The sequence below is a fragment of the Haliaeetus albicilla genome, chromosome 4, assembly GCF_947461875.1.
Source record: "Haliaeetus albicilla chromosome 4, bHalAlb1.1, whole genome shotgun sequence".
NCBI lineage: Eukaryota > Metazoa > Chordata > Aves > Accipitriformes > Accipitridae > Haliaeetus > Haliaeetus albicilla.
Window position 1 is genome coordinate 28316448 of NC_091486.1, and position 24954 is coordinate 28341401.

Here is a 24954-nt window from a genome sequence, read left to right on the forward strand (position 1 = left end):
TCACTGTAAACAAGTAAGAATTGCTACTGATTTTATCCTTGTTTCATTGCCATGAATGGTGGCAGAGTGGGTGCTGCCCACTCTGCAATGCGGCCACCAGCAGATGGGCCATATTCCCCCAAGCAGCATTCTTCACCATCCCCCTTACTTTATGTAAATTTAGTGTAGGTGGAATATAGAGAACCAGTTCTCCGAAGGCTTTTAAAGTCTCAAAATCAGACTAACATGAATTAGAATGTCTCCAGATCTTTCAGCCTGCAGCTGGTTTTGGGGGGATTTAGCAAAACTTTTATTATTATCCATAAAGGGCACAGGGAGAGGTATGAAAGTAAAATCTATTGATCTAAATATTTAAATTTTATGCTTGACGTGGAATGGTGAGTACAGTTTTAGGAGTGGGATAGGAGTGGTATGTGGAAGCCTTAAAACAAAAACTTTGTATCTTTAATTTTCATAAAAACTAAACACTAATCTCTAAACCATACATAACGTTCTTCCTGTCGATGCATCAGGTTTTTTATGTGATAAACTCTGCCCTATGAATGGTTGCTAATGGCTGTTATCTTATAATCCCCATCGTTTTTACAAACACATCATTTGCTCTTTTAATATAGCCTCCCCTCCATCCTCATCCCCCCCGTGAACACAGATGCCTTCCCTTAGTACCAGGATCCTGATTTACTGTTGCTATTTAGCCACACAGTACAGAAGTATCTTCTTCACAGTGCACAAGGAACGCTAACGAACCAGGCACCGCAGCGATCTGTGCCCACTTTGCATGGATGCAAAGGGTTCCACACTCAGCTGAGCACCACAGGGCCGCCGCGGTACTGAACGGTCACCAGCATTTGCATGGCACGGATGATTACTTGATGCCACTTGCATTACCATAAATCAAACTGGCATGTTGTTGACGTGGATCTGTAACCTGGTTATCCTCCAGAGGCTTTCAGTTACTGACTGCTGATGACACTGAACGCTTTGTACAACTCGATGTGACTGGGTAGTCCTCTACTGGCATATAGAGGCGTAGTTACTGATAATCTGTTTTATCGCAGACTTATTATCTCCTTTACATTTTGATATTAAGGATTAATGTGGCTATCATCATGAGTGAAAAGTTAAAAGTGTGCCAATTAGCATTTATAAATCATTGAAATGTGGAGTTGTTTAATTAAACATAAGCAGTTTTTAAAATTAATGTTCTAATTAATAAATCACTCAGGAGAAAAGGAAAATCATCACTTAAAAAAAAATCACCTTATAATAGTTCCACTTAATCTCATAACATTCAATTAAACGAAAGTGAGATGATGGAAAGGACAAAGGTATTGTGGAGAAAAATGACATTCAGTCACAACTGGAGTTCTTGTAATAGCGACCTTCTGGTTCTCCCTTTGCACTGACCAGGACCCAGGGCAGAGCTACTCCTGTTAATAAAATGTGATGGTCTACAAGAACTACACCTAGAAAGAGATGTGGTACAAGGAGAGAAAAACAGTCCCTTTTTTCCTCTTTTAATGGGGAACCCCCTCATCATAGTACATCCAAACACTCAGTGACAGTTCGCAAGAATGCAGGTAGATCATCTTCCCATGTTCCCCATCTCTGCTATAATTCAATCGCTTACTCACAGAAAACTAAACTGAGTTTTCTGCTTTTTATAAAGGACAGAACAATGACAGCTAACACATGCAATTTCAATCTTAATAACTATGTTGCTTTTCTTCTTACTTTTTATCTCATTCTCCCAGCCCCAGTGCCCGCAGGTGCTCACTTCTCCACTCCAGGAGTCAGTGAGCACCCTGGACATCGCTTCAGCCTTCTACCTCCCATCCTTGGTACAGAAAGTACAGAGATAGAAAAATCTGGCATGGAGAATGTTAATAATGCCTGATAGATGAACAATGCTTCTTAGAATACGCAAATGGGAAGCAGGGAAAAAATGTAAAGTCATGTGTATGCTACCTTCTGCTTGCTTGAAGTGACATTCCGTCGAAAATACCTGACCTCGGTTCAAAGAGTCCTGTCTGGACCCGCTGGCCATCAACAGAGGTGCAAAAGTGAAAAGTGGGGATGCTACCCGTGCTATATCTCCCTTCTGTGCTGAGTACTACTGCACCATGCACAACACACTCACCCTTGACCATCTCAAATATCGCTTATGGGGAGAAAACAGAGAGGGGAGTGAGAAGAGGAAACAGAGACTGTTGTGTTATTTGTAGTTATGAGGCTTCTACACACACTGCAGCAATAAGAACTCTTGCAGAAACACTAAATTAAGTATCTACATTTAGATAACAACAATGACAGTTTAATGGATTCCCTCCATTTAAAACGATATTAAATCATTTCACCACTGTGAAAGAGAAATGTGAAACATTTTAGCCTGAGTTTTCCCTTTGCTATTGAATATTGCAGACTATTCCAATACTAAACGCCTGCATTGCCTTTCTTTTCAGTTATCCTTAACATGGTGGCACAATCTCTGCAGAGGTACTTATAGCTGCTGCTGAAACCCAATATTAATTCATTTCATCTCAAAGAGCCAGGACCTGAGTCTCTCCATGTGTTTGTAGAAAGTCTGCTGCCCTGGCCCCTGTGCATTACAGTGATGTAAATACCTGCAGTATACTTTTTTAATTGGCAGGCACAGAAAAAGCCCACCATATATGTCATTTATTTATAACATCTATGACGTAGTTGAGAAATTAATATTAGGTCTCCTCTATGGTTTAGTAGAAACATAAAGTTCTGTGAAAGGCTCAGTGCTGACTTAAAAGATTATAGTATTTAAATAATATATAGAGATAGCTTTCTCGCTATATAGTAACATGGCTGGTCTGTCCTTAGGAAAGAAAGTTTTAAGAATATGACGACATAGTCCCTCTGTAAATCATTTTAAGAGACCATGAAATATTCAAAATATTTTTCTATTATTTGCTATTATTTTCTAAATATTGGGAAAATAGGGAAAATGCAAGAATGAAATGTTAATAAATTTAAAGTATAAATCAAACTACTTAGTAACATAAAATCAGAATGTAAATGATATCATGACTGACCAATAAACCCCTACAATGGAATAAGGCTCAGTGGAGATGGGCAAGGACGATGTGCCCATCAAGCTCAGGAGATAATGCAAGGGGTGACTGACCACAGCTGTTGCAAAGAAAGCTGACAATCTCAACGCAAAGGGGAGCGGAGGGTGGCCTTTGGTTCAGGTAAACACTTATATCAGTTGAGTGGACCCACTGACTATATCACAGTTGAGGGGATCAATGAGTGGTGTAGATGTTTCTGCTTGCGTTCATTAGAAGAGCATGACTGTCTCCCTGAGTTAGCCAGGCCAGCATGGAGGCAGTCAATACGTGGCTCAGCCCAATATACAGTATAAAAACTAAACAACTAGCAAAAGAATTTTGAAGAGAGCAACAGACTTGAGCTGGCTTCAACCCACATATGCTTTACTGGTGACTGGGGACCCCAGCATCGCAATGGTGAGCATATTCTAGAGACTGGTAAGGGGACTCACATCGACATTGTCATTGAGCTCTGTATTGCAATTGCTCTATTTTGCTAAGTGTAGCTTACATTTGTAGTGTGCTTTCAGTATATTTTGTATCGTTCTGCTAAATCAGAAATCCCATGTAACATCAACTATCTTCAAATAGGTAAATTTGATATTAAATATTACATCCTTCATGCATGGAATATCTAAAAGCACCTGGTCAGAGAGTATTGGATTCTGACATGAATATGCTACAGAAACCAGGCAAAACATTCATCAAGCTCTTCATTTACCTGGGCATTTATCTATGCTGGAAAATGAACACAAATAATCACTGAAGGAGATGGATGAGAGTAAATTCAACATACCGCAGTGAACAGATGTTTCACACAAAATGACAAATAAAAATGCCTTCAAATATCAGATACCTTTAAAAATAACACCTAACCAATATCCTTATTCTATGCATAGTAGCAATCTGCTAAATATTTGTGATAGCGTAAATCAGAAACTCAGCTTCATCTTGTGGTTTTCTGACTTGAGGGACTATGAATTACTTATGAGGGGATCCACAAAAGGTTCATGAGACTAAAAGAAATGCAAACTTACTTTCTGTAGGCTTAAGCTGGCTGACCAGGGATGCACATTTACACTAGAAAAATTTTAAGGATTCACAGTTCTAAATAGGTGAAAAGTCACTATTCTAGGATGCAAGATCCAAAGAACTGGGAACATATAAATTCTCTGAATTCCCCATGAGAACAGCATTTTGACAATATCATTTCCTGTGACAGTATAATTTCCCATGACAACACCAAGAATTGATGACTACATTTGTTCAGAAACTGTATCAGATGAACAGTTTTCAAACTAATTTGAAGACCTGTTCAGAAAGGGAATTTTGCAATGGCTGGGCATGTGTTCGATCAATAGCATGAAGGGTATCTTCTACTTTTTACACGTTCTTAGCAGGAGAAAAAGGCACAGCTTGTAGTAAAGGAGGGTTTGGAGAAAAATTGTTTCAGTTCCATTTCATTTCCAAAGATCTTTATACAGCATTTTAAGATTTTCAGGTACAGATGTTTAGTTTCAGTAGAGAAACCTACATTTCTATACCAAGACTGTCTGTGGCAATCAGCAGCAATTCAGATGTGCACTGTAAAACCTACAATGGCTTAGACGTAAGTTGGGAGTATTGGCTCATCACTCAGCCTCTGGAGTTGTCTTAAAAATAATTTGCTGCTTCTCTTAGTGTGTGATCAATCTCTTGATATAGCTATGTCTCCTGCCATATCTTCCCTTTTCCCACAACTTGTTATAAGTCCATTGTTTAAGTACCACTGCCTCTTTAGTGATGAAAGAGCTGAACAATGTCCTCGTATGACCTCTGGCTTTTAGTTCAGGACCTTACCAATACTATTTATTTCGACAAAATAATTAAATCAATATCTTATTTCTATTTCATTATTTATCTGAACTCTTTTTGAACATTGCCATCTCTAGTTGAGGAACAACCTTGGATTGGTGAATTCATGTTATTAAATCTTTTTTACCATCTTCCACAAAAAAAATAGCTTCCAGATCATGTTTGCCTTTGGAAATACACTATTACAAACTCAATCACTTCTTACTCTTTTCATAAATTTTGCAGTTTGAAGTGTTAAAATACAAGGCATTCTGTAGAAAATTCCCTACCTTAGAAAATGAATGAGATTAGCTTTTTCTAAAATAAGAAATCTCTGTTCTCATTGGAAAGGTGGGATGTCGAGATTGACAAAGCAAAAGAATGCACTAATTGCATGCTGAATTGTATCTGACCTCTCAAACAGCAATTTTGTTGGCCAGCCATCTAAAGACCCCCAAGGACAGCTACAACACAACTGCCTTCTGCATAGTTTGAAAGATAAAAGATGCAGCTTTTCCCACTGTGTTCCTCATCCAGGAGATGGGAAACTTTTCTAAGGTGCTTTAATTTCAAGTTGGGCTTTAATATAAAAACTGGTGTAAAAAAAGGTCAAAAGGCAAAAATGTCAGTTAGTAGACAACTTCAAATGCTGTGAAATTAATTCTAGTGTAACTATTTTGATTCAGGACCCTAAATTATCCATCTGTTATTTCTGATGGAAAAAACCTGTCAACAATAAAAGCATGGAGCACTGGAATGTGGAACTCTAGAATAGGTGGGAGTTCTCCATAAAAAGCATTTTTGAGAAATATGCCAAGTCATATACTTATGTCTAAGCTAAGCCTTATAAACACTTCAATGTTGCTGCTCAGACAATGCCATACTTCTGGCACAATATTGCAAGGCTCACTGTCATAAAAGCACTAATAAGTTTAGCATTTTAATTAGAAGTGAGGAAAAGAAGTGTCATTATATGCCTTGATTAGTCTTATTACCTGAATACCTCAAATCTTCTTCTAACAATAAGCAAATTCAGGAAATATAAAATGAAAATGCAGAGTGCCTTTCTCTTACTTTATAACATCTATTCCTATTGCTCAAGCATCTTGCCCTTGATACTGTCTTAAAGTTACCAGATACTAAATCATAGTAGCTTGTGATAAAATACTTACATTCTAAAGAAATTTTCTGTCATATAAGGATTTTCTGGCTGCTCTGCTTGTCCTGCAAGCTACAGTCAGGAGACTGATCTTTCTAATTAAGAGAATGACACAGTCCATGCCTACTACAGTTAGCAAATTCCACCTGCTTAAAGTTAACTCTAAAATTCACATTACATTTAGTACGAAGGATGTGGTTTACAAAATAATAATCGTATTAGGTGCCTAAACTAAGGGGAGTGCAGTTTAATAGAATAATTACCTATTTGAAGAGAAAATGTTAGATCTGTTTTGAAAATCTACCTCATTCTCCAATAGCAAACTGCTATTTAAATGCAAATATGTATCTTTAAATTACTTTAAAATAATTTTTCCAGTTCAACTAAAGGTCTTGGTATTTTATGTAAAAAATTTTTTACTGAATACCAAATAGCTAATATCAAGAAGATGATATTTGTTTACAGCAAACAGCTTTTATTTGATGGTTTCAGGACACTACTGTTTTTACACATGCCTTAAGAAACCGTCTTACGGTGGTGGTTTTGTACAACACCTTATTTCAATATTTTACATTACTGTCGATGTTTGACAGGGAGATACCAGACACTGCTGCAGCTTCACCCTGGACAGCTTCATTAGATTGACTGGTGCTCTGTGATGAAGTATTACCATTCAGTGGGTCTGTATTCTGTGTTTCTTGCTGGGCATCGGTGAGATCTTTCTGGTTCGGATCAGAGTTAGTGCATTTTTCTGAGTTGGATTCATCACTCAGAGGAGTGTCGAAAGAGACTACTTGTAGGACGATGGATCTGGGAGGACAGGTTGTACCATCGCTTCCCTGACTACTCTCATTTTGTATCCTTGTTGTCTCCTCCTGTAACTGTGCATCTGTGGAATTTCTGCTTTGGTCTTTTTCCTGTTCACCAACATTTTTCACAAGTTCTTCTACAAAGAGGGAACAAAATATGTGAATTAGAGAAGAAGGATATGCCACAATTGTTTGATTTCAGAGTAGTGACTGATAGAGCTGCACATGGGAACATTGTGAACATCGACTTTCTGCATGAGGACATGTGTGCTGGTGTGTTTAATATGGGTCAGATTCTCCTCCTGATTACACTATTGCAGTGGTCCACTTTCTGGTTTGATCTCTAATTTGTCCCTCTTTTTTTTGGCCATAGTACAGAGCAAGGAGCAACATCACTCACCCTGTAAGCTGAAGGATGGGAGCAGGAGGACCCGATGCTGCAGGCACATCCCCCAGCAGTGGTGTTTACCACCACAGGACTAGGAGGAGCAGAGCTCATTGGTTCTGCAACAGAGAAAGGGCATGGAGGGGAGCACCTCCCTGGTGATGGGAGAGGCATCAGAACCGAAGGGAAGCCCTGAAGGAAGTTGGGCTATCGGCCCGGAAAAGTCCAAAATGTCAGCTGATACAGAGCTCCAGCTGGAGCAAGTTATAGAGGGTTACATGCATGCAATCCAGTACTGCTGCCATTATGGCTAGTACCACATACAGAATGGGAAGGAAGAAATATGGGAGAAATTGTGCTTCAGGGGACAGCAGATACAGGAGAAAATAATGTTTGTGGAAGGCTCTATTCCTTGCTCTATTGCAGAGACTTGGAGAACAGTACAAATGAAATTGCCCAGAGTAAAAGGAGACAGAACAGAGCAGCACAGAGAGGTGGTAGCAGGAGGAACTAGAAGGTGAAGAAAACAGAGAATGGAAAACTTGTGATGGAGGGTGAAAAGTAACTGTACCATCTTCATGGAGGGCCTATTTCTCTTGCTATTAGCATCTCTGGTTTGTAAACTCAGATTTTAGAATCTGTATACTACTATAGAAGATATAAAACACTATCAATTTAAAAAGTGAAAGCATTGCAGTTTGAACAACACCTGCACCAAATAGCTGCATGATATTGCATAAAATTTCTAACTTGGCTGTGCACACTGTATTAAGGGAGGAAACCAAGCATTGACATATTTATTGAGTTCACCTGGCAGCTCCCAGAAACTCTGGTTGTGAGTGACCAGTCCAAATCCAGACCAAAAGTGATGGCATATGACAACTGAAAGATAGCCCAGTCTGTAATCACATTTCTACCCCAGTCAGCACTTGGCATCTTCGTCAACTCACTTTTCTGAATCCAAAGTAGGTACCCCCTGAAGTACAATTTGGCCTGTGAAATTGGACGGAAAGAAACACCTCTGAACCTGAACTGATATCCTGAACCGTGGAATAGTTAAATAATTTCATTCTTTTGTCAGTTCTTATACTTCCTGGAATACTTTTTAAAAAAATCAAGAACTTTCAAATTTGAGCAATTTCTAAATTGTTAAGCCATTTTTTTTGCAAACTTTAGAGACCTGCTTGTTTTGGACTCCACATCTTCTGAAACTTGGACAGGTAGTCTTTTTCTACAGACTTCAATGCAGCTCTTACAAAGAAGTAATTGGGCTAAAGACATTAAGAGATATGTATATGCAACTTGAAGCAAATCTGATGTTCAATCTAGATATGTTAATTAAAGCATCTGTCACTCATGGTATAATGTACCTACCTAAGGCTTTTGTCCCAAGAAATGGATTTAAGTGCCATATTTGCCTCCATATGGCCGAGCTACAAGCATTTTCCCTTAACTTTATAAAAAAGCCAAGGAAATTGCAAGATAAAGTATTTCAGATGCTGTTCAGATGCATCAGTAAGTTGAGGAAAGCAAAGCTGAACTATAACCACACATAAAACTGTAATATTGACTCAGCTCACACTGTAAAAGGTGACTTTTTTAACCTGAAAGCTGGTAAGAATGTACAGTATGTTTCTCACAGAATGGTGTTTTAGGACAATTCTAACCAGAATTCAGATTTGTCTTGGTTTAACTGGGTGGCTGACTACTTTATTCTCATATTAGAAGTCTCAGAATATTCATATAGGCAAAACCCACTATTATTTTTTAGTTTATAAAGCTGAATATCTAAACTTAAAATTGCTTTCCTTCACTCCCCAACAAACTTAAACTGGCAAATGATGATTAATAGTTGAATCAGAACAATGCTGGTGGCCTGTTCTTAACTTCTGTCATGCTGGTCTCTTAGTCCTATGACTGCCCTTGAGATGATCTCAAGCATGTCTGTTTAAGGATATCTAAAACACAGCCAAACTCTAACTCAGTTCTATGCACATCTGATGGATATAGCTTTGAACTAGACTATCTCTGCACCAAGTTACACCTGATAACATACTAGTTAAATATCATAACTATTGCATTTAAACTGGTGTGATACTACTTATTCCAAAATTCAGTAGAAAAGTATATGTGAGAAAAATACTATCTTAAGTATGAAAAATAGTGTGGAATTTTAAAATCTGTGGAGTTAAAACTATTGCTAAACATTAGTCTTTTTTATGCTGATAATCATATCTGTGATTACCATTCCATGGTGATAAAATTTCAAAGTCCCTCTCAGTTAAAAAAGCTTGAAGAAAAGTATCTTGTTCCCTTGGGAGGAGTTTGTTCAGGGCAAGCAGGAGGAGTGGTTGGCAGTTGTGACTGAGACTGAGAAGCCTCAAGTACAAAATCCTCTATGATGATATGACAACTTTCATTAAGACCCCCGATCCTTTTGCTTGGTATTCAGTCTCTCATCCGCTGGATATCTGAGTCTATGTTCTGACTTACTTTGCTCCACTCAGCTTCAACCTCTGTGAAATCCACTGCCAAAAAGATGAAAAATACTGGATTCTTGTGGTACATCACGCACTTGTGGAATATGCTATACGTGCTGGAAAAATACAGATTTCTGCTTTCTGTAACGGCTAATAATTGTACTCTATATTATATAGGATCTTTAATATGTATATCATAATTGGCATTTTTTTATCATTTCTGCTGTCCTGTCACTCCAATGAAACAGAAATATTTAGCAGTCTTTAAAAGTGACTGAGACTGGGACAGTGACTGAATAATTAAAATTCAAGTAAGGCACTGCTAAGTTAATACCACTAGATTAATAAAAACAGAGCTGGCGTGACGTTTGATCCCCAGTGCTGGACAGTAAGAATTGTAACAAATACTGTGGCAGAGCCTCTGCTGTGAACTGCCAGGGCTCTCTGAGAGCAGGGGGCAAGGCTGCTGCCCCTCACCCTGCACTGGGCTGCTGGGAAGAGCACATCCCTCCTCCCCTATGGGCACACATTGCCATGGTCAGCCAGAGATGGAAATGGGGTATGTTAAATGAACAACGTAACTTGGCATTTGCAACATTGACAATATTTAGTAAGAGTGCATAGATGAATAAAATTAATAAGATTAAACAACATTTTTGACCCTCTAGAAAATGTCAATCTTCAGTTGTTTGGGGTTTTTTTTGGGGGGGGGGTGTCACTTAGGCACTGAACAGCTTAAGGATTATCATATCCATTCAGAAAAAGGCAGACAGAAGCGTGTTGTGCAGTGCAGTGAACTCAGGGTACGTGTTATTGTTGCTACTGGTTTTGCTCTCTCTGTTTTAACTTGGTAAAAGTGCCTGGAGCCAGGCTTGTTTACATATTTTCAACTGTTTGGTATTGTTTCATTTACAAGAACCCACATGTTATTCAGCAAAATTTGTGTGAGTTCATCACTAAAACAAATGGCTTCTCCTAACTGGTCTGTTAGGGCTGACTCAATCTTACCCGTCTCTTCTGTACTTCTGTGCCGTTTCTGAACTCCTGCCTGAAATCACTGGCCTTCATGAGAAGCAACAATGGCATTTGATACAACAACATGGTAGAAGTGGTGTCTTTCTTCCCTTGGGTTTAGGCTGGCTTGTTGGCAAAATAATTGTAATGCATTGTTTTGTTTGGAAAACTGACAGGAGTTGTAAGGCAATAGCCAAATTTCAGAATAGTTGAAAAATTCTGGTACTTGGTAATTTTGCGTCTACAGAAAATGTGTTAACTAGTGAAGGTGACTTCTTTCCTCTCCCCTTTTCATCAGATACCACTCTTCTTTCATTAAGTCACCTTTCTTTTTGGCTTAATAAGTCTCTGAAAACTGAAGCGAGTACTTTCTTTTTTTTTTTTTTATTGTTTGCTGGAGTGAATGGGAGCACTGAATTCCTGTCAGCCCAACAAAGGACTAAACTGTCCATGAAACACTGAAACTGTCACATGGCTCAATCTCTAGCACCATGCTGTAGGACTCTGTGGTCTCCAAAGTATTGCTGCTCTGCTGCTGAAGAAGCTCTGGTGAGTCTGCGTTATCAACTGCAACACTGATTTCCACCAGCTCAGCTACATTACTGCCTGTGTACGCAGCAACATTTTCAGGACGTGGTCTACTAAGTTGTGAGGAAGCTTTTCTACATTTTGGTACCTTCCGTTCTGTGTATGTCCACCGACTTTCTTTTCCTGGCCTTTCTGTAATAAAAAACCGGAGCATTCAAATACACCATCTGTAGAGTATAGGGCTTATAAGATACCCTTCTGCCTCCAGCAACTGCACCACTTGAGCATGTACTGACTTAGCAGGAGTGGAGAGGGGAAACACAAAAGCCACGTGTAAGCAGAACATCTCGAATCAGCTAATGGCAGCGACTGCCACAGTGCTAAACCCCAGTGAAGCAAATGCCTGCTGAATCACATTGCTATTTTCATCGGCTGTGTTAAAAATAAGCTACAATGATTTACCCTTACAGAAAGACATAATGACATCGAAGTATTAAGAATTAGCAAACTACTGAATTAAAGAGGAAAGCTGTTCATCTTCACAAAGAACTAAGTTATTTGAGGAATCTGTAATGAAGAATGCTGCTGGATGTTATGGACTCTCTGTGTATATTACCACAGACTTTGATTTCTAGGCTTGTCTGCCTTTTTTTTACTGGAAAACAAAATCCCAGAAAGCAGTGACAAAAGACCAAAACTGGAACAGCCTGGAAACGAACTGCACCCTTCTAAAAGACGTCTTCTCACATCAACTATTTTAAAGAGAAGAGGAAGAAACCAGCAGTAAGCATCAAAACTTTGCTGAAAATGAGAGGCCTGATGCTGGTGCCTCTGGGACTCCCAAGTAAGTTTAGAAATGTCCAAGAGTTCCCAAAACAACCGTGATTTTTTTCCCAATGAACCTGCCATTTTCAAACCCAAGAACACATTGCAGTAACCCATAGAGTTATTTAGACACTGATTCCTTCCACTTTCAACTCCTCACACAAATTTCATCACAGATATAGGAGTATATAAAACCACTGCAAACCATGTAATCCAGCAGCACTTGATGTCACAGCATTAGGTCATATAGAAAACGTAGCAATGGCTTAATTAGCTATCAAAACTTTTTACTAAAAGATTTGGTTAAAAATAATTTGTGAGTTTATAGTTTCCTAGGGTGGCTACCTCCGCCTTTTACCTCTCTTTTGCTGTTTAGCTGCAAGCACAGGGGCTTGAATGCTGGGACTTTCGGGACAGGGGAAGGGAAGGACATGCTGCTTTGAGCCTACTAGGGAGAAAAGATGTTTTAAATCATGTAGTTTGTCACATGCAGAGGTGGGCCAGCTCTCTGGTATATGCTGCAGGGGGATGTATAACAGGTTCCATTATCAGGTTCAGTTATCATTCTTTAGTCTGTGATTTACCAGGTACTGCCAATACAAAATGTTTCTTGCTACTCTTAGCTCAACCCATTCATTGTACTTCCTCAGATCATGGTGAAAAATTCTCCTTTTCCCACTGTTCTTAACACTTTTCTGGATTAGCTCAAAAATCACTTATGACCTAAACATTTTAGCACTGCAATTAAAATCACTGTCACTGGTCCTAGATGGGACTCCTTTAGCCCCCTGAATTTATTTTTCTCCAACAGATTAAAACAGTCCATTAGAATAGATTTCATGTGCCAAACTGTCAGTCGGTTTCTGTGACTGTCACACACGTCCTCCCACTGCCCACCCTTCCTAGCAGCTGCTAAATCACATTAACATGCTATCAGATCATCACTCTCAGATTTTCACATTTCAGCAGCTGTTACTCTCTTCTTATTAGTGAGTCTGCAGAGAAAATCTTTCAGACAAAATGGAACTGAACCCTGTGGTTATTGTGACTGGAAGTATGCAGGACTGAAAGTGCCCAAGGGGGGCCTGCAGGTACCATGCACAGGTCTTTCAGAAGACAGATTTGTTATTCAAAGTTGCTGCCCACAGAAGAAAAAAAAAAACCAGCTGATCTCTACTCCAAAGATGCAATAGTTGTAATTTTTTAATATTTTTACTATCAAAATTAAGCACAGGACAGTGTGAGAGCCTTATTCAGCCTCACATATTTTTCATCCCGTCCCGATGCGGTCACTCATCCCAGACATACACCTTCAAGCCGTGCAGCACAGTCCACTGCCAAAAGGTGTTGAGGACAAGGTTTGTCACTGATCACTTTACATACAAATAACGCAACCTTTGGTCAGGTCCTGTAACAGTTAATTCTTCAGAAGAGTTATATAAGCATAAAATAAGTAACACTGCTGTTGTATTATCCTGAAAATGAACATTAGCATGGGCTAATTAGTGATGGGCCCATTTGACTGGCAGCTGGACCCTCGGTCTGTATGCTGCATTCCCTCATGTTATATGACCTGACATGAGTGTCCTAAGCTGTCCGTGCCTCTTTTTGCTCAACTGTAAAGTGAAGATAATGATACTTACTTACCCCTGTAACTTTATTTACAGTGACGTCTACTGAATAGATGGTAAGCATGATTACTAGTCCATACCCTTTTACTCTGTTAAGAGTACCTGAGCTTGCCAACCACTGACCAACTTGATTAGTAAATCTTTAGAACATTTTTATGGAACAAAATAAGCATGAAGGAATAAACATTGTAGGCATAAGGAATAAACATTTTATTTTTAAAATACTAAATCATTCTGTTACAATTTCTCTGTGTTCTAAGAACTGCATCATGAAGGATCTTACATGATATTTAAATCTTTCCCAGCAAGTTATGTGTTTCTTACACCTTTCTCAGCAGGTCAATAACTTCAAGACCCTAAAATGCACTTAGCAAACATTTTCTCTAATGAAAGAGCCTCTCAGACTCATCTGAGCATCTTTCCTGTCTATTTGCTACAACTACCACTATTGCAAAGAGCAGCAGCCATCAACGCTATCTGTTGAAAAAAAGCACAGGATAGAATCTTTATCAACTGTGTTGAGTTGAACAAAGACAGATTATCTGGTGATTAGGGGTTTGGAATATTAATTAAACATCAAGGCTTTCAAATTAGAATCCCAGATGTTTGATCATTATGGTAATTCCCTGTTAACAGCATTCCCTGAAAGGCCTGAGAAACATTCCTCTAATTCTCCAGTGGTGAAAGGTTGAGGACCCTTAGGCTATAGAGCACGGAGCTCCTCTGCATCAATTATACAAGACATGGCCTTTTTATCAAAATGGAGCCATCTTATTTAGTGAGCCTTCTGTTAAGGAAGCTCTCAAACAGCTGCCTAGGTAGATAAACGCTTTCCTTACTAACACAGGCTTTTCCAAAATAAAGCACACTGTTCCTTGCAGCACAAGCTGCTGGCTCTGAATCAAGTCTCGACAGCAGCTATCTTTTCAGGGAAGGGTAGCACCGGCATCTCCAGGAAAGCTGCCCTGTCTCTAACACTGTCAGTGTGTCTTGGTCTTCTGCTCTGGACTGTCGGGGCACAGGAGTCAGATCATCTTCTTCAGCCCCGGCTGAGGGAGCCCTTGCTCCAGCTGAACTGCCTCCCAACCAGGGCCACATGAGTAGCCTTATCCTGAAAAGGTGAGAAGCTGGAACGAGTTCAGGTCATCCTCAGGAAATCATATGGATTGTTGCTAATTTCCTTTCTATATTACTTCTGCACCTGTATTACTACATTTTATAGAGACAACTTCTCCTGAGCCTGTGAACTAATCAGGGAACAATGTCTAGTGTCTGCGGAGCCCACCGACAAGAATGCAGATGGTTCTTTTAATAGCACAAGTACTGTTTGTCATAGTCCACTCAGGAAGTGTGTTTGGAGATAGACACTAACAGTCGCAGCCTGCTTACTACCATGGCACGCTGTCCTCGTACACGTGACCTCCACAGTGCACTCAGCTCTTTGCTGCTTGTCATAAATTATCTAGCTGGGAACAATGATAGCAATAACAACACTCCTTTCACCTGGCAGTGATCTACTCCTGATATTTCTTCCCTCAGTACATGCTCCTACTAACATATCAATAAAACACAAATTCATCCATATGCCCAGAGCAACCTGAAGACTTTTCATCAAGCAATAGAGTCAGAGAAGGTAATATGAGATTCACACAGGATGGAACAAATTATCTGAGATTCAAGGTCTCAGATTATTCACTTACAAGCTTAGTCAACCTTGAGTGCAATCTGGAAGGAATTTCAAGTGGAAAGGGGATGTCTTTCAATATTTTTCATTCTTTACTAGATGTTAATTTTGCACAGTCTGATTGAGGATTTTCAGCCTTTGCAAGGTGAAGCTTCAGAGCAGATATACTGCTGATCTGGACCAGTTGGAGAAGATTCCTTCTCCCATTATGTGACAAGGAACTTATGTGCTACCTCAGATAGTGCTCTATAGAGGGCTACATTCACTTAGTGAAAACCTCTTTTCCAGCAGCCCTTATTGCCCACATATGGAGTAAGTGCCTGCAAATTCCACTCCAAATGAATGGAAAATATCTTAACTTCCACAAAACCTATATAACCCACCTCCCAGCTTTTATGAAAAGACATGCTAACAAAACATAAATCTGTACTCAAAAGTATTTGCAGTATTCAAAAGGTTCCTCTAGATTCTAATCAGGCACCCTGAAGGTCTCCATGCCATGCTCCACTCAACTGCAGATGTTGCTACAAGTAGTCTCTTTATGGGCGTAGTTTTCTATAAATCTCTTCCTTGCTCTCACAGAGGTTTTGCAAAACAGATTTAACCACAATCACACAGAGCTGATATTTTTCATTAAGCTCTGGCCTCAACATCAGCTATTTCCACTTACTTATCGGTTTTTCTAACGTATGTTCTACTGTTGTTCCATAATTCTGTTCAGGAAATATTTAGACATACTTCATTAGTCAAGCTGATGGAAAGAAAAGAAGGGCATCCTAGAATATGGACAACCACAATCTCAACAAAGTCCATGGAATCTTGAAAATTAACAGCTCTGTTTTCACAGTAGAAAGCATGCCCAGAGTTTCCTGGATCTTGCTGAGCTTCACATTAATATTGACTGTATAGAGAAACAATCATTTACCCAGAAGAATTCTTAAATCTCTCATTGTGAGAAGCTTTGTGTTTTCAATGGCTGTCAACAGCCCAGTAGAACTGGGCTAAATGTGTCAGTAATTTATAGAGCTCTACAAGGCACTGGAAATGAAGAGGAAATTATCTCTTTGATAGCGCTGTACACCTTGAAAACAATATACCAAAAAGCTGATGTACCAAAATCAACCTGATTAGTTACATGTAACTGGAAATGGCAAACTTCCAGACAGCAAGTTATCCATTCTTCCATGTTGAAGGACTTGCATGTAGATAGCCCAGGGATGCTTGATTTCTGGCTATAGCTAAGTGGTCTTGGGCACTCTGATGGTCTGCTATCACTACTGATCATCACAAATTAGCAGCTTTGCCCTTTTGACCAGTCAGTACTAGTTGAACAATACTAAAAGAGGCAATCTATGAAGCTGCTCATGAAGAAGAGATAGTATTAGTTGAATGTCCTCCTCATCTAGCCCTTCCACCTAACTCTCAAGTCATTGTCACAATATGTATGGAAGCTTGTTCTTGCTTAATATTCTCCTAATGAGAATATTCATTTGCAATTTAGCACTAAAGTAGAATTTAGCACTGCTCAGCAGTGTTTTTCTGTCTTGTCTGACACCTCTTTGAGAAAAAAGATGCTGCTTTGGATGACAGGATGAAAGACAAGGCTGGCACTGGGTTCCAAGATACCACTCCCTGCAGTCAGTATCAGGTCATGTACAGCAAGACCAGTCCCAGCACTGAAATGCTAAACTGAAATATTCCAGGTGCTTACTCAGAAACAACACAGACTGGACAAAATATTCCCAAATAGCATTCGCTTAACCTGAATCAAGGTTATAATTGTGTCCAACAATTATCACAAATCATTTCACTTGGATAACTGTAACTCCAGACAATTTACAGGTATGGCTTATCAACTAAGATGCTTGATGCAGGTTTGACTTTATTAATTATCAGCCAGCAAATGAAGAGTCACTTTTTGTCTTGTTTGGGTCTAATAAATGCTGTGATTGCCCAAATCTTTAGATCCACTGGGTCATTTAAATAATTGCCTACAGCATAGTCCCAAGAAGCCTGCAATACTGAATTTTGTTCCATACAGTGGGGAATAAATAGCATTTCTAATAGCGAAGTACAACTTTTACGTTTCTTAAGAAACGTGGCAGCACATACTACTTTGAATTGTTGATTCTGGCATTTAAAGCAGATGTCAGTATCATTTACGATTAAAGGTGCAAGAAGGCACATTTCTAAACCAGACCTCTAAAGATAAGCTGAGCAGCACAGAGCCTTATTATACAGGCTATAAGATTTCCTCTCATCCCCTGACCTCCTACATATCTTTATACCTCCTGGGAGAGCAAAATAGGACCATCTAAACAAACATTAAGACATAAAATATATGAATACAAGACAACCACTTATTTTTATAGGTTGAAGGAAATTAACAAATAAAAGTAGGGGAGATCTTAGGGAGTAACCTATAAAAACATTCCAACTTAGTATATCATACCTTCTACTGCTAATTCTTTCCATCTTTCTTTGTTTGCTTGAATGATCTTCATCAAGTTGTCCTTAAAGCTCATTAGGTCTACAGTAGCCAGAGAATTTTCTGTGTGAGTCCCTCCATCACTTGTACTTTTAAAACTGGGTCTTCTTTGTGCTTCAGCATTGCTTACTGCTCCCAAACTATTTTGGCTGCAGAAGGGAAAAAATCCTAAATTATGAACACAGTCAGGCAATTTTAATAATACACAAACAGTTAATTTGAGTCAAATTCCTTAGGACCTACATGCAATCACTAACTCAAAATAGTAGTTTTCACCAAAGAGTGAAACACAAGACAGTTCTTCAATTCATGAAGCTGCAACCTGGGACTGATTCTTACTGACCTTTTTCCAGGGAATTCTTGAAAAAAATGTGACAGCTGAAAATACATTACTTATAAGTTGTTTCTTGAAAGAATGTTTATGTAGCCATTTTGGAGCAGCTTCTCAGCTGTGTTTTTTAACAGTGAATGGTATCTTTGGGACTCACAGGGGAGACATCTGATTGTTATTTGTACCCATTCAAAAAAAGCAGGACACAAAAGTATATGACAGATAAGTAAGCTTAGCTTCAGCTGAGAATTCTCTTCAAGGTACATGCCTTCAAGTGTAGTCAAAGCAGGATTTAGTACAGTGGCTTTCAAATGCACCTAAGAGCTACTGCTGCTACCTCACATGTAAGGTAAGGTAGAAGTCAAACACTCTTTGTATGTGAATATGCAGATACATGTAAAGGTGGGGGAAAAAAAGAACGAACTCTCTTTTTTTCTTAGGATTAAAAAGTCAGACCTATTTCTGGCCTTGTACGGGTAATCATGTCATACCAGATTTTGTTTACTCAATTATGCTATATAGTTTATCTCATCAGTACCAAAGACAGATGTTAATATGCATACGAATGATTTTCCATCAATCAGAAAATATGGTTACAGTGAATGTATCAGTGAGAACTGCGCAAGAAGAGTTAACTGTAATTTCTGTGTGCTCCAGAGATGTTGAAGGGGATAGAATGGAAAGAACAGGCTATAATTCTAATGTCTTCCAGGCACCACAGTGAATGTCACACCATATACTCATGGTGTCCACCCAGTAGTGTTTGTGCAACTCTGCTGGCTCAGACATTCCTGTATCATGCTATAGGCTCTCCACTCTCTTCATAAGTGTAGGTCTTGATTCCATACTAAGAAAAAAATCCCTTAATCTTCCATCTCATAGGAGGAAGCATTGCTGGATCATAAGCCTTTGTTCACCTACCACTCAGTCATGAACATCAACCGAAAATTAAGCATGGAGCTACTAATCACGTGCAGCTGCTAATCACTCATTTTTGAAGAAGTGAGTAGGTAAACAAATTTGTCATCAATAATGCCTTAGTTTAACACTGTTCCCCAAAACACTAAGAACACTGTCATAAGTACCTACTTGTAGTAACTTCCACTTACTTCTAGTAACCAAAATACATGTAAACTCACGATTAGAAAAGACCTAGGTTCACCATTTTGCTATTAAAATCTAACTAACGCACAGCAAATGAAAAACTGCCCTGCAGAGCTATCATACTAGTAGCCTCAGTGAAAGCTCAAATTACAGTTTTAAAAAGAAAAAAATGTGGTAACAGAGGCAATATTTGTAAAAGGAGCATCTGATTATTGAATGATGCTTTCAGCATGGAGTGACTCAGATAACATTGTCTGCCATAGCTAGTTTGTTTTATAGACAACTTCTGTCATGATGCAAAAATCAAGAGCTTGGTGGGCAAACCCCGCCCCTGCATCTCACTTATACTGTATTTAGTTCTCTCAAGTGGAATATAAGCGGAATCAGTTTTGTCTCAAGTGTATATATCATATAATACAAACATGGAAAGGTGAAGAAGGAAAGTGACCTACAGCATAATAAAAAACAGAAAAAAAAAAATGAAACCACCTTCACCACCTCCACTTCCATTTGTCTCTCCGGAAAGAAGGAATGACTTTTGGTACTGTCAATTAAAATTATACTAAAAATGGTTCAAGATGAGAGAACTAGGAACTTCAACAATCTATTGCAAACATTATAGTCAAAGGAAAAAATTGTTATTAGATAAGCTGTAGAAAATCAACTTTATATTTTATACGTGTGTATTCTGCTCGTTATTGTGGTTTTGCCTTTTTATATGCACGATCATCCACAGTCAATGGAGTAATAGCATATTGCAAATACAACATAGCACCACGTGGTGGCAATACTGTACAGCTATTTATGTTACTTTTCCAACCGTTAAAATAATTGCAATAATTCTGAGAATGACATTATTATGTTAGTTTATGTTAGTTCAATAACTAAGTAGTGTATTCATACCTGGGTGTCCCAAATGCAGGACTTTCAGATTTTGACGCTTCCTCTATAAGAGGCATAACAATTTTCTCCATTGAGTCCGTAAGAAGAGAAAATGTTGGTTCTACTATGAAATCAATGAAACCTAAAGAAGAAAAAGAGAGAAAACCAGATTTTACACTTCCACAGCTCTCAAATCTAAAAATAAATACTTGATATCAGGCTGATTTTCTGACTGTAGTCCTGATTTAATGTACTAGATACCACTAGTATAATCTTGAAGAAAAAGGCACAACTAAAACCAAAAACACCTGAAGCTGTGTAGATACTAGATATTAGTTAATTATAGCTTTTCATTCCTTTTTCTTGTAAATTTTATGCACCGCAGAACACACCTACCATTTGAAATGAATATTAATTATTGAATAGAAGGGAAGCTACCGTTGAGCCGGGGGCTACAAGTCATACTGTCTCTTTTACCATTCGGAGCTTCTTGCCAAGGAGTTAATATTTCAAACTACTGTTTATTATTCAGTGGAGGTAAAGTGTTATTTCACAATGTGTAGGAGTGTTCTGTCAAATCAGTGAAGAGAACAAGTAATATCCTTAGGAGACAGCGTTCATCCCACAGTTCTGAGATGTCAGCTCTGAACAATGTCTTTTACATTTTAAAGTGCTCATCAAGGTATGGAATGACACAGTGAGAGAATGAAGCATTATTCTCTGCTGAGCACTTAACAGAAAAAAAAAAATGCTAAAACATGAGCTAGCAATGGATTTCCAGATGCATTCATACTCTAACCATGCAACACAGCACAAAGGTGAGCAACAGTGCTTCAGCATAGGATCCAGCTTCCCTCCTGCAGTAGGTATGACGCTCAAGCATGTTGCCTTTCAAGTCCCAGTGAAAAGGAATAAAGGACATTTTGAGTGACAAGATCAGACATGATGACATGCTTCAATTCAAGGATAAGACACTGTCACCTAACGAATCTCTCCTTAAGTACTGTGTTCACTCACTTAAAAGGTACAGGGGTTGGTAGGACATACTGCTTTACTCAGTATGCTTCTAGGGTGTGTCCTTGTAACTAGCCCCAGTGACCTTTACCAATTTTGATTTCCTTATTATTGCTGATGGAAACGGGGATAGAGACAGCCAAGACACGTATTTCTGAAAATGGGAAGCTGAATTTTGGCCACTGTTGACCAAAATGCAATTACGATTGACAGGAACAGAATGCAGTGGTCCTTGTCAACCTAAGGAGGCTTGACCCTGTGTAGTTTGACCCTGCCACACTGACAGTCTTAACGGCAGTCCAGAGCTCTGATGTATGAATCAGCTTTAAGTTGAGATGCATCTACAAAACAGTACCAGGCTTTCAGATTCTAGTGAAGACAGACCTGTGAGATCTTGAGCAAGAGTCAATCTGTCTGAGGACATGATCTACCGAATTCTAAAGTGTGTCCAGGAGAAGCTGGGCTCATGTCCAGTGCTTTGGTTAATCCCTCTCCTACCCCTCCCTCCTTGGCATGACATATGCTGAAATTACTTCATGTTCTTTTGAGACTAGCACATTTCTCCTGTAAGAGCATACGAGTTTGGTGAACAGATAGGTGCAAAGAAATACCTTCTATATGATGGCATTTGGAACATTTAAAATTCAGAATTAGTATAAGAAATGTCCACATGATTTTACATGCTCCTACACATACAAGCAAAAGAAAAAGAAAAACACAACTTGTCATTACCTATTTGGGACTGAGCTACCAAAGTAGACTTGCGGTCACAGAGTGGGGAAAATTGAAGACCTAAAGCAGCCTCCTTGTCTCCCTGCAAATAACAACATTTAATATTAAAAGCACATATTTGATAGAGAGACAGAGAGACAAAGGAATCCGAATAGTCTTAGTATTTATTCAACAGGTTATTTTGTTCACTTATATTCCTAAATAAAAACAAGCCGTGGGGAAAAAAACCCTCTTTATTTATCTTTACGTTTTCAAGAAAAGTAAAAGTCAAAATTCTAACTTACTTTTGACAATTTTTATATAAATGAACTTGTTGCAAGCAAGTTCTCCTCAAAAGCAAGGCATCTGCCAATAAGGTTTAACATATACAAAGTCCTTCAACATTCACAGTTGCTAATCCCAGATGTAACGGAATTGGAGATATTTAGACATGTTTGTAATAGTATGCCAAATGCTAAGTGTTTCCTTCTATTACATTGTTTTATCCAACGTGTAAAATTTCTTCAATGGATTTACACAAGTCAAGGACATGATCTGACTTGAACACATTCTAACTAGCAGGCACGTCTCTCTGCTGCTGAAGCCATAAAAAAGCACAAGCTCAATTTCACTACAAAGATCATAGAATCATAGAATGGTTTGGGTTGGAAGGGACCTTAAAGACCATCTAGTTCCAACCCCCCTGCCATGGGCAGGGACACCTTCCACTAGACCAGGCTGCTCAAAGCCCCATCCAACCTGGCCTTGAACACTTCCAGGGATGGGGCATCCACAGCCTCTCTGGGCAACCTGTTCCAGTGCCTCACCACCCTCACAGTAAAGAACTGCTCCGTTACATCTGATCTAAATCTCCCCCCTTTCAGTTTAAAGCCATTACCCCTTGTCCTTTCACTACACCTTGTAAAAAGTCCCTCTCTGGCTTTCTTGTAGGCCCCCTGTGATGATTTGTACAACCTAGTTCTGAAAATATTTCAACACCTAACACATTAAAAGAGTTTTTTTGTCGTAACAGTCTTATCAGACAGGAGGGTGTTATCTTCATTTTCAGCATGGTAGGCCAAATGGCTTGCAAAAAGAAAGTCTAGTGGCGCAAAAAACCCTGAAGAGACATCTTTCAAAGGAAGTAATAATTTGTGTTGCTGGACAAACCTAGCCCCCAGAAGCACTGACATTATAGATACAGGAAAACTTAGCCTTTCAAGTAAAATGACTCTACTTTCTCACAGGGAGTGCTGTTTCATGATCATTCAGTGGGAAGCAGCACATGAGCATACCAGCTGATGGATTAAGGGGGCAGTATCAAACTTCCTTAGTCTTTTTATCATGTATCACTGAACTAGATTTGAGAAAAGTTTAGAACTATAATACCAATAAACCCACTTCAGCCACAGGAACAGATGTAGCTCGCAGATTGTGTTTCATATGGAATTGGAGAGTTTTATCACTATGGCCTTTAAATTTTACAGCCAAGTCTTCATAATTTGGCTAGAAGAACACATGAACACTTACTACTAGGAGCAATGGTAGTGGCACCTCCATGTAAATGCAGGAGCCAGCTTGTGATATAATATAAACTGGGGTAGTTCTAAAAATTTCAGCCGTTGTTGAATACAGGATTTATAAAGCAATATTAATTTTTTAATCTTCCCTGAACTAGTTTTTAAAAAAGAGAAAATTCCACAATAGCAAAGAATCAGTTTGAATTTTTTTATGTTTTCAGGTAGCTCTTTACCCCAACTATGAATTACTTTGCAATTAATACAATACATAATTAATACTTAAATGTCATATAAGTCTAAGTCTATTGTAAATAGTAATAATGGACACAGGACTGATATTTGAATTGATCATTAAAATTTCATGAGATTTAAAATCAAAATAATGATCAAAACAGTAAAAAAAAAAATTCTTTGTCCAGATGCTGAACTCACTGGACAAATTCTCTTTTTGGGCTTTTGGATCTATTCAGACTGAGAGCAGAATGCTATAGGAGCTGTGATACTTCTTTGAGTGACTTGAACTATGTATTTCTTTCTTTTTAACGTTTTGAGATGGGTGGGTGTATTTCTATTTTAAACAAGTAGCTCAGACTTTCCTTGGCATTATAACACACTTTCTGTAGTTGTTGCTTTTAAACTTAAAGCGTTGTTTGGCTTTTTCCCTGAAGTTAACACTGGCACATATTTTAACCGTTAGCTGCAGTTAACAAAGTTTTTTGTCTAGGTGAATGTTCATTTTTTGCTGGTGCTCACCACTTTGAAAGCTGCCTGTTAAAGCATTGGGTTTACATCAGCAGTTTCAGACTCTGCTGCTTTTTCCTGTAAGGCAGTAGAAGTAGTTGAATTACTATCTTTAAAGAAAAGAAGAGGAGAAATTAGTGGGGTTTGTGCATATTTGGACTACTTCATCTTGGCTGACACAGATTTAGAAATCCCAGAGGTTTCTATCACACACTTTCAGATCAACAGACCAGAGGATGCACAACCAAGTCAGTGCATCTAGGAAGCAGGAGGCCTACTGTGTCTGCACTGCTCAGTGCATTTATACATGTACAGTTACTTAATCACACTTTAAACGTGCTGGAACTACTCCACACATGCTGTTCTTAGTAGTATGTATAAAGAGGGATTCAGTTCCTTGCACACTCCTCTACAGCCTGAAAGACTTTGACATTTTATGCTGCTAAGTTGCAGACATACATACATGGTGATTTGATTCTATTGTTAAATGCCTTCTCAAGTCTTTGAGCAGCTTATTTGGGATCCAGTTACTTCATCTAACAGAAGGATAAAGGAATAACTAAAACCTTAGCTCATCCTATGCACTCAACAACCAGTGTGGTACTGTTTATTGCTAATGCTACATGCACTTGACTGGACACACTGCCTCACTGTCCCATGGGCTCTGTCTAGCCTGTCTCTGTGTCTAAAATGTTTTTACAGTTGGTCATTTCTGACCTTGTCAAGTAATAT

The 24954-nt window shown here is 38.8% G+C and overlaps 1 protein-coding gene across 7 annotated transcripts in view; it reads right to left on the reverse strand.

Moving 5' to 3' along the window:
* PDE1A (phosphodiesterase 1A) overlaps window positions 1–24954 on the reverse strand; it is a 231004-nt gene that overhangs the window by 4641 nt on the left and 201409 nt on the right. For 3 of the 7 annotated variants that reach the window (XM_069781604.1, XM_069781603.1, XM_069781601.1), the window contains 4 exons: window positions 21983–22064; window positions 20258–20378; window positions 17884–18068; window positions 6289–7021 (listed from right to left, as the gene is read on the reverse strand). In XM_069781604.1, the coding sequence (XP_069637705.1) occupies window positions 6636–7021; window positions 17884–18068; window positions 20258–20378; window positions 21983–22064 (774 nt within the window). In that variant the 3' untranslated portion in view covers window positions 6289–6635. Of the gene's footprint in view, window positions 1–6288; window positions 7022–17883; window positions 18069–20257; window positions 20379–21982; window positions 22065–24954 lie in introns of those variants that run through there. The other 4 variants (XM_069781607.1, XM_069781605.1, XM_069781602.1 and 1 more) reach the window with 3 other exon arrangements.